Source organism: Akebia trifoliata, chromosome 8 (assembly GCF_017979445.1).
Source record: "Akebia trifoliata isolate Shusen 1 chromosome 8, ASM1797944v1, whole genome shotgun sequence".
NCBI classification, from domain to species: Eukaryota; Viridiplantae; Streptophyta; class Magnoliopsida; order Ranunculales; family Lardizabalaceae; genus Akebia; species Akebia trifoliata.
The window spans coordinates 12,677,828-12,693,845 of NC_141382.1; the positions used below are offsets into that span (position 1 = coordinate 12,677,828).

Sequence of the window (16,018 nt, forward strand, 5' to 3'; positions counted from 1 at the left end):
ACCTTTCAATATCCATTACAACACTAATAGAAATAAGTGGAGTGTAAACGAACTGATTAACATGTGCATTTAAGAAGAGTCAAGATTGAGACATAAAAGGAAATAGTCTGCTTTTATGATGACTCAAGGAACGAGAAAGAAATGAGAAATATCAAGGAAATAGAAGAATAATTCATCAAGAAAAGGTAAAGAGCCTTGGAATGCAAATCAAGCTGAAGGGAAGAATAGTAATAGTGTTAATTGATATTTCTATGACAAGATAGGACACATAATGAAGGACAACATTAAACGTAGAAATTGATTCGAAAAGAAAGATCTATTTCTTTCTTTTGTATGTTATGAATCAAATTTAGCTGAAGTACCTTCTAATACATGGTAAATTGATTCTAGAGCCATAACTTACATTACAAATTCGATGTAGGGATTTCTTTCAAGCAGGAAATCAATGCAAAATGAAAGATCTATCTTCCTCGGGACCTGTTTCGAAGCGCAAGTACTAACTGTAGGACCTATCACTTGGTATTAGAGACTGACTATCAGATGGATCTGGAGAGCACTTTTTATGTTCCTACCATATCTAGGAATTTAATTTCTTTATCTAGATTAGATAGTTTAGGTTATTCAATTCCTTTTGAATCTAGAAAATTAAAGTTATTTTTTCGTTCAATTTTAGTTGGATCTAGGATTTTAATTGATGATTTATATAAAATAAATTTAAATTATGATTGTGCCCGGTCTCTAATTTCCGTGTATTCGAATAATAGTTTGAAATGTGACTTGATTAATAAAAATTTCTCAATCTTATGATACAAACGTCTGAGACACATCTCTAGAGCTAAGATATAGAGATTAATAAAGGACAAAGTTTTAGATAATTTGGATTTCATAGATTTCTCAGTATGTGTGAATTGCATTAAAGGAAAGCAAACTAGACATATTAAGAAAAGAACCACAAGAGGTAAAGAACTTCTTGAGATCATACACATTGATATTTATGAACTCTTTTCCACTGCATGTTTGAGTGGAGAAAAATATTTTATTATCTTCATAGATAATTTCTCTAGGTATGGCCATGTCTATCTAATTCATAAAAAATCTTAGTCTATAGATATCCTTCAGATATTTATAATCAAGTAAAAAGGCAGTTAGACAAAGATTAAAATAATTAAGTCAAACAGAAGAGGTGAATATTATAGTAGATTTGATAAACCAGGTCAGAATCCTGGTCCTTTTACTAAACTCTTAGAAATGTTAGGTATTTGTGCATAGCACACAATGCCTAGAGCGCCTCAACAAAATAGTGTAGCTGAAAGGTGTAATCGTACACTTATGGACATGATTAGGAGTGTGTTGAGTCATTCAACAGTTTTAGAATTATTATGGGGGGAAGCATTAAAGATCGCAATGTATATCTTAAACAGAGTTCTCAGTAAAATAGTTCATAAAACTCCATTCAAGTTATGGACATACTAAGAAAAAAGCCACAAGAAGTAAAGAACTTCTTGAGATCATACATACTAATATTTATGAAATCTTTCCCATTACATGTTTGAGCGGAGAAAAATATTTCATCATCTCCATAGACAATTTCTCTATGTATGACTATGTCTATCTAATTCATGAAAAATCTCAATCTATGGATATCCTTCAAGTATTTATAATTGAAGTAGAAAGGTAGTTAGACAAAAAGATTAAAATAATTAGGTCAGATAGAGGAAGTCAATATTATGATAGATTTGATGAATCAAGATAGAATCTTGATCTTTTTACTAAACTCTTAGAAATGTTAGGTATTTATGCACAGCACACAATACTTAGAACGCCTCAACAAAATAGTGTAGTTGAAAGACGTAATCGTAAACTTATAGGCATGGTTAGGAGTATGTTGAGTCACTCAATAATTCTAGAATTCTTATGAGGAAAATCATTAAAGATTGCAATGTACATCTTAAACAGAGTTCTCAGTAAAATATTTCATAAAATTCCATTCGAGTTATGGACTGGTAGGAAACCTAGTTTAACACACTTACATATTTTGGGTTATCAAGCGGAAGAAATGATTTATAACCTATAAGAAAAGAAATCAAATCTCAAGATTATATCTGGATATTTCATTAGTTATCTAGAAAAGTCTAAAGGATACAAGTTCTATTATTCTAATCATAGTAAGAGAATAGTTGAAATCGAAAATGATGAGAATAGTAGGAGTATTAAACTACGTAAAATAACTTTCGAAGAAAAAAGATTGGATATCCTACCACCTTTAAATCTTCATGAAATTGTTAGTTCTCAAGATGTTAAACAACTTGAGACAAATTGACAACAGTTAGAGCAAGTTAGTTCACCACTCCATCAAAACTCAACAATTGTAATTAAAGATTTACTACATGTAGTTCTGAGAAGATCTCTCAAAGAGAGAAGACCTGCCATTTAGATAATTATGTGGTGTATCTATAAGAATCTAATTTTGATATTGGGATAAATAAATATCTGGTTACATTTTCACAAACAATTGAAAGTAATGATTCTATCAAGTGGATGGATGACATGAAAGAAGAGTTAAAATCTATGGACCAGAATAATATTTGGAATCTCATCGAATTACTTCTTAAATGTAAGAGAATTAGTTGTAAATGGATATGTAAGATTAAACGCGACACAAAAGGCAATATCAAATGATTTAAAGTTAGACTTGTGGCCAAAGATTTTATTCAGAAGAAAGACATTGATTACACTAAGACTTTCTCTCCAATTTAAAAAAAAAGACTTACTTAGAATAATTATGGCATTAATGACTCATTATAATTTGGAGTTACACTAGATGGATGTGAGAATAACTTTCTTAAATGGGAGTTTGGATGAAGAAATTTACATAAAATAACCTAAAGGATTCATAGAAAAGGAAAAAGAAAAGTCTAACTTGTAGACTTAAGAAATCCATTTACAGACTTAAACAAGCTTCAAGGCAATGGTACATAAAATTTAACGATACCATTACTAACTTCAGATTTAAGGAAAACACTGTTGACCAGTGTATATATTTGAAGATAAATGGGAGCAAGTTTATTATATTAGTTATGTATGTGGACAATATTTTGTTAGTTAGTAGTGATCTTGATTTGTTGTACAAAACCAATAATTATCTCACTAAGAATTTTAAAATGGTTGATATGAGTGAGACAGCATATGTTATTGATATATAAATCCTTAGAAATTGATCTCAATGATTATTAGGGTTATCTTAGGAATGTTATATCAACAAAGTCTTATAGAGATATAATATGCAATCTTGTTTTAATGATGACGAGCCTATAGGGAAAAGAGACAAGTTCAATTTGATGCAATAATGACAGAATGATTTAGAAAATGAGCAAATGAAGGATATTCCATATGCTTCAGCTATTAAGAGTTTGATGTATGCTCAAACTTATACTAGACCGAATATCAATTTTGTAATTGGAATGTTGGAAAGATATCAAAGTAATCTAGGAATAAATCATTAGAAAACTGTAAGAAAGTTATAAGATATCTACAAGTGAAAAAGGATTATATGCTCACTTACAAAAAATCAGATCATCTTGAGATGATTGGATACTCAGATTCAGGTTTTACCGGATGTTCTGCTAAAAAAATCTACATTAGGTTTCCTATTTCTACTAGTAGGAGATATCTCATAGAGAAACGTGAAGTAGAGCATTACTGCTTCATCCACTATAAAGGTTGAATTCGCAGCATGCTTTAAGACCACGAATCATATTCTTTGGTTGCGGAATTTTATCTCAAGACTTAGGGTTGTTGACTCTATAACCAGGCCGCTGAAAATATATTGTGATAATACCACAACTGTATTTTTTTTTCTAAAAATGAAAAGTACACAAACAGTACGAAACACATGGAAATCAAGTACTTGATAATCAGAGAAAGAGTTCAGAAATAATTAGTGTCAATAGAAAATATTAATATCACTCAAATAATAGTTGATCCATTGACAAAGAGTTATCACCAAAAGTTTACAGAGAATATGTTATTAGGATGGGTCTTTTAAGAAAATTTTTTATGTATATGGAATAGATTATTTTGAATTGGTATGTAATTGCCATTAATATTAGTACTAAATAAAAATTCATTTTTATTTATTTCTTGTTTCTAATTATATTATGTATATTTCATTTGGATTTAAGTGATACAAGAAATGTCTTGACAAAGTAAGTAAAAGGGGCACAATTAAAATCTTATATCAGATAAGGTATTGATTGCATAGTACATAAAAGGAAGTATGACATAGATGACATATAACCACCATGAATCACATTAATATTTTATCAAAATATTGCATTAAGAAATCTAATTACATATTGGGAATATTGATGATTTTAAAATTCGTGATCCGGTATAAAATATTTTCAATTATAGAATCCTAAAGTTAAGTCATAAATTTAAAATTATTTTTGAAACTCACTATTAGCACAATCGATCTAATGGGCCAAGTAAGAGAATGTTAAACCCATATAATGTGTGACCTTATTAACCTTAGTCAAATTGACCTCCATGATTTTGTTTGCAAATTGCACAAGGATTCTATAAAATAATATAATACCAATATTTTTTGAAATCCAATATAATTAGAATTCTATATTCTTTAAAGATTAGTAAGAGACCTTGATGGATAGAAAACCTATTAAAAGAATTATTATAGGCCTTCAATCTTCATATATAAGAGGGGATCGATTAACCCATATTGAGTATGTTGAATATATAAAGATAAGTGGAAAAATAAAAAAATAAAAGAAGTGATATCCATCAAACACTAACCTAGTTGATCCACATAAGGAAAAAAGGGGAAGGTAAGTCAAGTAATAAAATGTATCAAATTCGATTGGGATTTTAAAGGTTACGAAGAACGTAGATTGAAGTACACACCTCCAAACACATTAAATCAAAAATTAAATTGCGATGGCACAAGGTAAGTAATCATACCCTGTTCTGATTTAACATAAATATGTATGTTTGAGATATGTGTTGATTGATTTCTATTAAGACAATGAAAGTCATGTTGAATGATTGAATGTTTAGATTTTTACAACAGAAGAAGGCTTCTTGTTACCATCTGTACAGAAGAAAAGAGAAGAAGTCCTTCTATTATCATCTATAAAGAGAAAAAAAAAATAGACATTGAGGTTCTCTTGTTGTCGTCTATCCTCCTTGTTGCCAAGTTTGTTTTTTTTCTTTTTGGTAGCCTTCTTTAAGAGATAATGGAGAGACAGTGTTTGAGAAGTCCCTTGAGGACCTGAGAAAAAGTGCCCTTTATAGTTTTTATTTTTACTTTCTCTTTTTCTTTTTTTGCCTTTTTTGTTAAGATTATGTGTAGATTTCCTTTTTACCATATTTTTCTTTTCTTTGTTGCTTGTTTTGACCAAAAAAAAAAAGGATAGAAATCCTTTTCTTTTACTTTTCTTTACGTGGGGGAGTGATCCCATGCTTTTGTGCTTTCATTTTAATTTTGGTCTTGGCTTCTTTGACTGGTTGAAAACTTTGTTTTTCATTTCTTTGATTGGTTAGGATTTAATTGATTTGATCAATTTAAAGGTTTTTAAAATTGCTCCAAGGTTAAGTTGATAGATTGGATTAGTTAATTGATTTTGATTATAACTTAATTCATTGATTGATTAAGGATTGAACATTATTATTTGATTGGTTCGATTGGGCACAAGTTGGCTTCAGATAAAATTATGATCACATCATGTGTCATCGATTATGTTGACTAATGTCGAGATTAATTGGTTGAATTCAAGATTGATTAGGTGATTTTAGTAATTAATTTAGAGGATGATTTGATTAATTTGATTGATTTGATTTGTGATCGACTCATGAAATTTATTGATCTCAATTTATTTGACTCATGTAATTTTTTTTGACTTGTCGAATGTTTTAATCATTAAGTTTCAAGTCAATTTTTTTATTGTCATTTTTTATTTCAGACTAAAGTTTCAATTTTTTTAAATCACAACTTAAATTTCATCATTTTATAAGATCAAGGGTTGTTGTTCCACATAATGGCTTTCGTCATTTTGTAGTCGATAGGTGTCATTTCACGTGGTGAAAATTTTCATTTTATGTAAAAAATTTATCATTTCATATGAAAATATTTGGTTTTTCTAAGTGTGGGAGTTTCTAAATTTCTCGATGTACATGAATATTCTCAAAAATTTATTTTCAGTCACATTTCCTAGGAATCAAGGTTTCTAAGTAAAAAATCGAATATCAAGGGGTCTTTTGATCATTTTTGCAATTCTTCATATTCATCAATTTTAATCTCATTAGTCTCGAAATCACATTTCAAAACTAATGAAGATATTTTGAAATTTTCATAGGTGTGGGACCCGGTGTTTTTGTCATTTTGTCAATTTTTTGAAATTTAACAAGCAGCTTCTTTCAATCTCAATGTGATTATTTATAATTCTTGAAGTCACATTTTTCTAGCGTTGCGAGGTCTCTAGGTTATCAAAATGTATCGTAAACCTAAGCGTGTGTACTTGCTAAATCAAGTGTATGATATAGTGATCTTAAGCATGCATAATTCTATATCGAGCGTGCCAAAGAATGAAAAGGGAAAATTATAAGGAATAGAAAGAAATAGAGGGAACTAGAAAAAGCCCTCTCAAAAGTTTTCGATTTTTTACATATTCTACACTCATTGTTAGGAATCTACAACAATCGAGTGATTGATTGTCAAATCGAATAGATGTAAAAATGGGGTGTCTATAGCCATGACCAACTCCTTAAAATGAAGCCTTTAGATCTCTAAGAATTTTCGTCGAAAACCTTAATTTTGTTGCTTGACTTTTAATTCTTAATTGTATTCAAGGGTAATAATCTTGATTTTTTATGGATTATTGATGAACCACGATTCAATGAGGAAATACGAGAAGGAGATCGAGAGAGGATAAGAAAGAAGATAGTTTCAATTGTGTTACATGGGCTGGACCAGGCCTATGTATATGGCTCATTCTCTTAAAGCACTCATATGAGAATGAAAGAATTGTGTGGGTGCGGCTCTCTTTTTCACTTAAGAGAGTAAATCAGTAATATGTGATGATTCATTTTTTAGAGAATTTATTGATTTAATGGAGATATTTTCCAAATATAAAAGAAGTTTACCCTAAAAGAAATTTAGCTGATGAACACAGATTTCCTAACGATCTACTTTTAGGGTGTGTTTGATTGCATGGATTGTCATTTTTCATGGAAAATAATATCCGTGGGAAAATGGGCAGGTAGGAAAATGAAGCATTTACTTGACATTTGGATGAGGGTGGAAATCCATTTTCCATGGAAAAATCCAATCAACACATGGAAAATGGATTTCCACCCCCATTTTCCATGCGCGATCCAACACACCCTGAGGGAAATCTCTAAAACATCTATCATCTCAGCTATTTGTTTGAGTTTCAAAAATAAATGGGCTTTAGACGGTTAACAAAACCCATTAAGTTGGGCCTTCATTTCATGGGTCCTGGGATCCTAACCCATTAAGGTGGGCCTAAATTTCATGGGTCAGGGAATATAATAAATAAATAAATAAAAGCCTAACGTGGCACCATATTGGCCGTGACTTTACAGCCCCTCGCGTGTAAAAAAACTCATCTTTACTTCAAAACTGAACGGAGGATTTTACCCAGATGTAACCTATATTACGTGCATGCATGCCACGTGTTTAATTACCCTCTCTACGGTACATATAAGGAGGCCCATTTCGAAAGTTTACCACTTTCGTCTCCAACTCCAATTTTCAAAACCTTCGTCAAAACTGTGGGGTTTTTTCCAAAATGCATGGGGAGAAGAAGACGGAATCCCCTATAAATACGGGAATCGAACGTACGGATTGTTCCGATGAGAATCTCGAGGTTTACACCGATCAGAGTTTTGTCTCTTTGGTTCCCTTCACTGAGAATAATGAAGATGTACAAGCTTCAAAGAACTCTGAGCCAAGTGAGTCAATGTTGGAGAATTCGAAGCTTTTCTTTCAGAAACTCAGTGAGTTCCACCAATCGTCCGGGCTGAGTCTTGCGTGAGTTGTGATCCCTGAACTCGGTTGTGTGTTTATTTTAGACTTTAGAGAGTTTCCATTGCCACACCAAGTGTGTGCTAAAATTCTTTGGAGATTTATATAACTGGGGTGCATTAGCAAAAGTTAGTGTGGCAATAGAATCTCTCTTACCTTATTTGGATTTTTTTTTTTTTTTTTTTAAGTTTAATAAGTTTGACAAAATGGGCCCAATTTGATGGATCTTAATTGCAGAGTTAGCGTGGTGGGCACAGTCGTGGATTTACATATGCTCTACAAAGAAGTGTCGATGAGAGGAGGATTCATACAAGTAATTTTTGTTTTTGTTTTTTTCCTTTTTTTTTTTTTTAACTAAATTGCCGCTTTTTCGTTCATATATTTGATGTCGATTCTTATATGATTATTTCTTTTAGTGTTATATATGATAAATTTGGGGGTCCAACTCAAAACCAATTGGCAATGAGTGGAGATGCCCAAGAACTTATTAGGAGAGAAACAAGGCAATTTGTATCCAATATGAGACTAAACTCAACACGCCCCCACACGTTTGGGCCGGAGTCGGCCGAAGCACGTGGAGATATGAACTGGGTGACGTGGAGATATGAAAGGCCCACTCTGATACCATGATAAATTTGGGGGTCCAACTCAAAACCAATCGACAATGAGTAGAGAGGCCTAAGAACTTATTAGGAGAGAAACAAGGCAATTTGTATCCAATGTGGGACTAAACTCAACAATATAAATGGGATTTGGGGATCCACATATTCATCCAAAAACAAATTTGATGAATATCAATTAAATAAGAAAAAAAATGCATCACAATCAAAAACTTAAACCAGAACGAGATATCTCACAAATTATAATTCAATAATACTGAATAACCATATTCCAATTCTCTTAGCCTTTAGTGCAATGGTCATTAAACAAAACTAATGTGGAGAATCCAACTTTGAAAACACCCTTATATTTTCCTCAATATTTTGGATACCTCCTTGGAAATGCCACGTGTAATCCAAAGGAGAGGGTTCTACCAAAGTTTTGAAGGGGGTGGTCATGTGGAGCTCTAACCCAAAGCAAAATCATAAAAATCTGTCCTTGTATATCCCAAAGAAACGGATCTATGGTTCTGTGAAGAGAGCGTACAAAAAAGGGGGTCAAATTATCATGACTCTTTTATAAAATGAAAACTTTGGACTCCACATTTTAGCAAAAAGGAACCATGGGGCCTCTATTAAAATATCCAACATTTTGTTCATGGATATACCTATGGTTTTTTTTTTTTTTCTGACTTATTGTGCTTCTTTGCTATTTTCATTTTAGAATTTGGCTTGGTTATGGCTAGATAACTCTAGAAAATAGAATGGAGAATTAAATTGAGGGTGATTTAAAGATACCCCTCCACCCCCTGTGTTTTTAAACTGATAATATGCCTGCCTTGACATTCATCTTCTCTAATAGGCTAATGAAAATGACCTAGTTTCCCTCATCAAACCTATAACCAAAATTCTTGCTTTTTCTTCCAAAAACAAGTCATCTTTAAGTTAGAAATTATTTGGAACATTATTAGACTATTGAGTTTTATCTAGTTGGTTTTTATCTTTTAACAAATTCATGCAATTATAATTTCAGGTCACTAAGGATGAAAGATGGTCTGAAGTTGCATCTGTGTTAAACTTCGCAAGCAGATCTCCAAAACCTTATTTCCAACTTCGAGACCTTTATAGGAATCTTATTTACCAGTTTGAGCTAATCTACTTTTTTCGATCATGTGGAAAGCCAGCTACACTTCCAGGTTTATAAACCCCTTCAATTAATCAAACAAAACATGAATTTCAAAGTTCAATTTGAATTTGTGCAATGCAATTCAAGCGATTACTTTTGATGGCCTATTTGGATTTGTTTATTAATTTTAAAATTTTTTTATAAGAACCAAAAACCAGGCACCAATTTTTCAGATTAGACCCTTAGAATCTTTGAACAGAGAGGACCATTTGTACATCAAGGCATTGATTTTCGGAGTGATCATTTTAAGAGTAATGTTGGTCTAAAGATTGTCCTTCTTAGGTGTCATGAAGACACGTAGACACGATCTAGCTCTACATGCCAACCCCAAATAGGTGTCATAGGGTGTATAATGTTGATGATGACTCCAAGAACATTTTAATTATTCAGGTCTACCTTTTTGACAATTTTTGTGATTCAATTAGCAGCGTTACCTGGAAATAAAGATAATTGAGCAATTTTCCTTCTTTAATTACTTGATCTGATTTCATTTTCTTATATCTTACTCCACAGTTTATACTTCCAGTAACGGAGACTGCCCTACAATGAAAAGGACCAATATTTGCCAATTGTCTAGAGGTATGGGTTATCTTTTCAATTTAGCAATATCATTAAGAGAGCTGTTGTTGCCACACCAACTTTTACTAGTGACACCCCCAACATGTGTGCTAATCTGTGGTGATTTACATATGAATTGGGGTGGTAATAGCAAAAGTTGGTGCGGTAATAGAATCTCTCTTAGTTAAAGATCCTGATTCTTTGATCAATAACTCCCAACCCATTTCAATTATAACTATTGGAAATCAAGAAAGAAAGAAAAAAAATCAGTTTAATGTTTGTCATTTGTAATTGCAATTGAGACTCCCTTTCTTTCCTCACCAAATATCACATTTTGAAAAGTGACTGATACTCTTCTCCAGCACTAAAACACTTTATAAGAAGGTAAATGATACGGTGGACACAAGTAGGGAACACTGTTGTAGGTATAATTGAAACCGAATTTAACATTGGTTATCTTATAACAGTCATGGTCGGCTCGGAGAAGCTCAATGGTTCACTTTATCACCTCAAAGACTCTGTTGGAAAGCAGCTTGCTGTCGTCCCTACTCTAATGGATCGTGTGGGCTTGGAGGATTCTAAATCAGAACCAATGGGTATGCGAGTTAGCGTAGAATCTACTACACAACAACCAATTGTGAGATCCACCTCAAAAGCCGAGGCCAAACTTGAACCAAGTATAGGACCATCACTAAAAGAGGTGAAGAAGAAGGACCGTGAAGCTCCCTTGGGAATGAGAAGTGCGTATCAGATCTTCCTCGGCAAGGAGTGTGATCGGTTAAAGAAGATGCATGGAGAAAGTTTGGGTAGGAACGTACGTCAAATGGTGATAGATAAATGGAAATGTTTGTCTGAGAGCGATCGAATGGTAACCTACGTTGAGCTTTTCTCCTTTTCTATTTCCCCTTTATTACCATAACATACTAAGAAGATTTAAAAAAATCCTATTTGTTAACCTCGGAAACACTCTCTAGTTGGCAAATTTTAGTTTATGAGAGTCAAAAGAAACTAGATGGTTTTCATTTAAAGTGATCTCCTAAATACCCAAAAGTTGACCTAATGAGATGATGGTTATAGGTTATCAAATGAGGTTGGTTTCGACCAAATAAGTTACATGCACCCAATGGCAGGCCCTGTTCAAATTACGGGTCGTCCTCCCTGGTTATAACAGTGATGCATGTTTGACAACATCCTTGATTTTTACTTTCTTTTTTTGAAGCCATACATTGAAGACAGCCGGAAGGACAAGGAACGGTTTAACCAAGAAATGAATGCTTACAAGAAGCGTAAAAACATGCAGATTGGCAAGACTAAGTACACGATTTACAATTCAGGTGCAAGTGTGCATGACTTCAAGAATGACTACCATGTCTCATTGCAAATCGAAGAAACTGATAAGTCTGGCATTCCTGATGAATCAATGGTTAATATTGCTGTTGAACTGATGGAAAAGGCGCGGCAGCTTGACGCCACATTGCAGATCGATCTGGACAATGACTTTTTGTCGGTACTTTGATGTATCCATCTGAATGATCAATGGGCTTCAAAGCTTTTGCTGGTGTGGTTTGTGTACATATCCTTTTCAGTAGATGTATAAATGATCTTCTGATGATCTTTTTGTGTCAAACTTTGAAGTAACAGATGGCTATAGATTTATCACGTGCTGCTTTAAATTTTGTGTACATGTTGAACATATACCTCATGTTTTGAGGCAGTAGCAATACATGGCATAATAGACCTTGCTCAACCCCTCCATGTCTTATTTTCTGTTCTTAATTTCTCTCCCCTTCTTTTTCTTATAGTTCAATGTTAGAAATATATGGGAATGGCACCGATAAGCCCTATTTAATGATGTATAAATGAGGTAGTATTAGTAGATGAGATTAGACAAGATGTTAAGTTGAGGTAGTATTTATTAAATGAGATTAGACATGGAAGCAACATACACGATTTAATGATGTATAAATGAGATAGTATTAGTAGATGAGATTAGACAAGGATGTTTAGGTGAGGTAGTATTAGACATGGAGGCAACATAAAATTATGAAAGATTGATTTTGAGTTCAAGGACTTCAGAATAAATGAAACTATGGAAGAGTGTATGTAGTATGTGCAAAGAGTTGGTAATTGGTTAAAGTCTGTGAGTGTTGATACCTTGATTTGGGTTCAAAAATCATATCGACCAACGAAACAAAAAAAAAAAAACATTTTAAATTTGATAACTAACACCGATGGAGAGGAATACTAGTAAAATGTAAATGGTTAGGAAATACAAGATTATGAGACAATATGTATATATAATATGACCCACACAACATATATCAGTTGTCATGACATCTTGAGTTGGAAGTTAAACGTCAATGTACAATGACTAATAGTGTCGTTTTCATTATTAAATCTGATGAACGTAAGAATTTTAGATTCAAACACAAGTCAAATAAAAGAATTCAGACTAGTGATCTTACGCCTAAGAAGAATCAAAATTTCAAACACCAAAGAGGAAAATGTGGTGAAAAGAAAGACAAGTCAAAGATGGCATGCCATAAGTATAAGAAATTAGGATATTTTGCTTGTGAATGCACTAAGCTGAAGTAGGTAAAAACTAATTCTAATACCCCTTATCATTACTTTATTTGCATAGAAGTGCTTATTGCTTATTCTTGTGATCTTTGATTGGATTGTAAATTATGGAGTAATCAAACATATTGCAAGAGAATAAAATAGGGTCCGTAGAGTTTCGTCGAGTCCCGCATGGTAACATGAAGATATTCATGAAAAACAGTTCTAGTGGAGACATACCAACTATGGATACGCACAAGATGCACACTATTACTTTACAATGTTTTTCATGCGCTAGGAGTTCGACGTAGTTTACTTTCAGTTGCATCGCTATTAAATTTAAGTTTTGATTTCCATTTTTCATTAAAGACAATTAGTATTTTTTTGGATTCGATTATTTATGGATACACTTTTGTTTCAAATGATTTGTTTAAATTAAATGTTAATTATGGTAATTTAAACCCCCTGATGCTTATTCGATTTTCAATAGTATTGTTTCTGATTCTATAAAATGACATGCTAGATTATGTCATATTAGGTAAAATAGGATGTATAAACTAGCGATGGATGGGTTATTGGATCCATTTTCATAAATCGATCTTCTATTCTATAAACATTGTCTAGTTAGAAAGTCGAGTAAGAAATCATTTTGAAAGACGGTACGTGTGTTAATTCCCTTAGAGCTAGTCCATTCTAACATTTGTGGACAACTTAATGTGAGGACACGCCATTGGACTGGTGAGATCGATGATGGCGCAAGTAAATCTTCTTATTTCTTATTGGAGAGATGCATTTTTTTACTCCAACCCACATTCTCAATAGGGTACTCTCCAAATATGTTCCATCAATCCCTTATGAATTATGGATAGGTAAAAAAACCCAATTTGGGTCTTCTACATCCATGGGGATCATTTGGTTTGTTCATATTCATTTCTATCAGATTAGGAAGTTAGACATGAGGCTAAGAAATGAACGTTTATAAGATATTTTGAGCATTCTAAAGGTTTTGTATTTATTTCTGAACGAGAAAATGGTTGTATGGTAGAAATTGAGTTGTAGGGTATGAATTTCATTAAGGATGATTTTCCAAGTATGAAGAAAACTCAGATATCACATGAGTTCTATGAAATAATATAACCAAACCTAAAATCTGAAGAGATATCACCATCTGTCCTTGATAATGGTAGGGAAAATGTACCTTTTGATGATTTGTTAATCGTCGAGGATAGTGAGAATATACTAGCTAATGGGAGTGTACCACTCTTAGTGATTAGAGAGCTGAGCAGATTCGACTATGGAGGAGGGTAGGCGAGAGTGTCTAATTCCTAAATGCCCTCAAGTCGGGAGCTCCTCCAAAGCATGTCAATAAGTTAAGAATATTTATATATACACATGCATATCTCCTTTTTTAAAATACTACTATCAAATTCAATTAAAGAAGTGTAACTTACAAAGTAACAAAAACATGATACTTGAATTTAAAATTTCAAGTTCATAAAAAAAAGTATAGTTTCAAAACAGATTTTAGACTATAATTGTTTAAATAGTAAATTATAAAACAAATGTGAAGATCAATCAATTCAAGCATGACCTTTTGTCACGTGCAATCTCCTAACGCCTTCGTTCTTAAGTTGAAACGCAATATCCATCAACTTAGCCTCCCTGAGATGAAGTAGATGTTGTAATGAGGTCGTGCAGAAGTACTCTAAACTTGTCAACTATTTGAGTAATTAGAAGTCATTTGAATGGATTCTCTAAAGGAAAATATAATCCTAGGAGAAAATCAACACCAACCTCTAGGAATTTTATTTTTTCTAAACTTATATTATATTATATTATTTTAATAACTTAGATTATAAAAGTTGTTTAGTCTCAAAATGTCATGTCAATTGATTTGAAGATTTTAAGTATTGAGATCATGGATTTAAAATTTTAGAAATGGGATTTATGTTACTTTTTTGGAATGCGGTTTCTAATAAGTAAAAGCATCAACGGAAGAAAATGTCAAAAAGATCATGGATTCACCTTAAATCAGTCAAACCACGGTTTGAGAGTAGGAACGTTGGTCTAGTTAGAAGGTTTGGGTTACTACAGTACCACTAGATGTTCTTTTTATGATGATCTTGAGCTTCGTAGGAGCAAACGTGGACTATACCCCATTGTCAATTTGAGATTGAAGGGGAATCATTCATGTTTGTCCTAATTGATGATGATAAACCTAGGAATTATAGGGAGGCGTTGTCATCTCTTGTTTCTAAAGAATGGATAATTGTTATACAAGATGACATTAATTCTATGATAAAGAACCAAGTTTGGGAACTTGTTGATCTTAATCAGTGATTACATTAGACTTCTAGATTTAATTGTCAATCTTGGATTTTTTTTATATGTTACTTTCATATGATTATTTCGTCATTATATTGTCGTACTGGATTATCTTATGCACACACACTTTTAACCATGCCTTTTGAACATGGACTTATTTTTCGTCATCAAGTTAAGGTCATTCACTCGCAAAATGATCGCCCTAACGCATAGATTATGAGTAGGAAGACAAATTATTTAAACATTTGAACCCTAAAAGAGTGAATCAATTTAAAGGTGAAATGATTACGAGCTTGTAATTGTATTATTGTCACCTCGAATATTGTCGAGATGAGATTCATAGAAATCAAACATGATTCATAAACATATAGAATCATATAGCCTGAGGAAGTCGAATGTGAACTTTAATCAAGTGCTTTGACAAGCAACTGGATAGCGAAGTTCATATTATGTGCTTATAATATGATTAGATTCAAATCTGTATGGTGTTGAGGCTAACGAACTCTTATGGAATTCCACTATAGCATGTAATTATATATGTTATATATTTTGATTTGTTTTTACCTACATGAGTAAGTGAACGATTCTCTGTTTCCTTATCATATGAGTAATTGAATAATTAGGTAATTATTATGTCGTTAGTAACTAATGACTATGTTGTAAAGTAGAAGTCCATGTTTACTGACTTTATCATGTTACTTATGACTAGGATTGATAAGGTCTTATGAA

The 16,018-nt window shown here is 32.4% G+C and overlaps 1 protein-coding gene across 2 annotated transcripts; it reads left to right on the forward strand.

The window, feature by feature from the left end:
• Nucleotides 1–7,756: 7,756 nt before the first annotated feature.
• LOC147396165 (putative high mobility group B protein 11) lies at nt 7,757–12,178 on the forward strand. 2 transcript variants are annotated; one of them, XM_086452689.1, is made up of 6 exons: nt 7,758–8,068; nt 8,300–8,375; nt 9,695–9,857; nt 10,361–10,426; nt 10,873–11,273; nt 11,625–12,177. In XM_086452689.1, the coding sequence occupies exons 1-6, from the start codon at nt 7,827–7,829 to the stop codon at nt 11,919–11,921; spliced, it is 1,245 nt and encodes a 414-aa protein (XP_086308815.1). In that variant the 5' UTR covers nt 7,758–7,826; the 3' UTR covers nt 11,922–12,177. The 2 variants fall into 2 exon arrangements, with proteins under 2 accessions (XP_086308816.1, XP_086308815.1); XM_086452690.1 differs by lacking the exon at nt 10,361–10,426 and having other exon boundaries at nt 7,757–8,068; nt 11,625–12,178.
• Nucleotides 12,179–16,018: the final 3,840 nt, after the last annotated feature.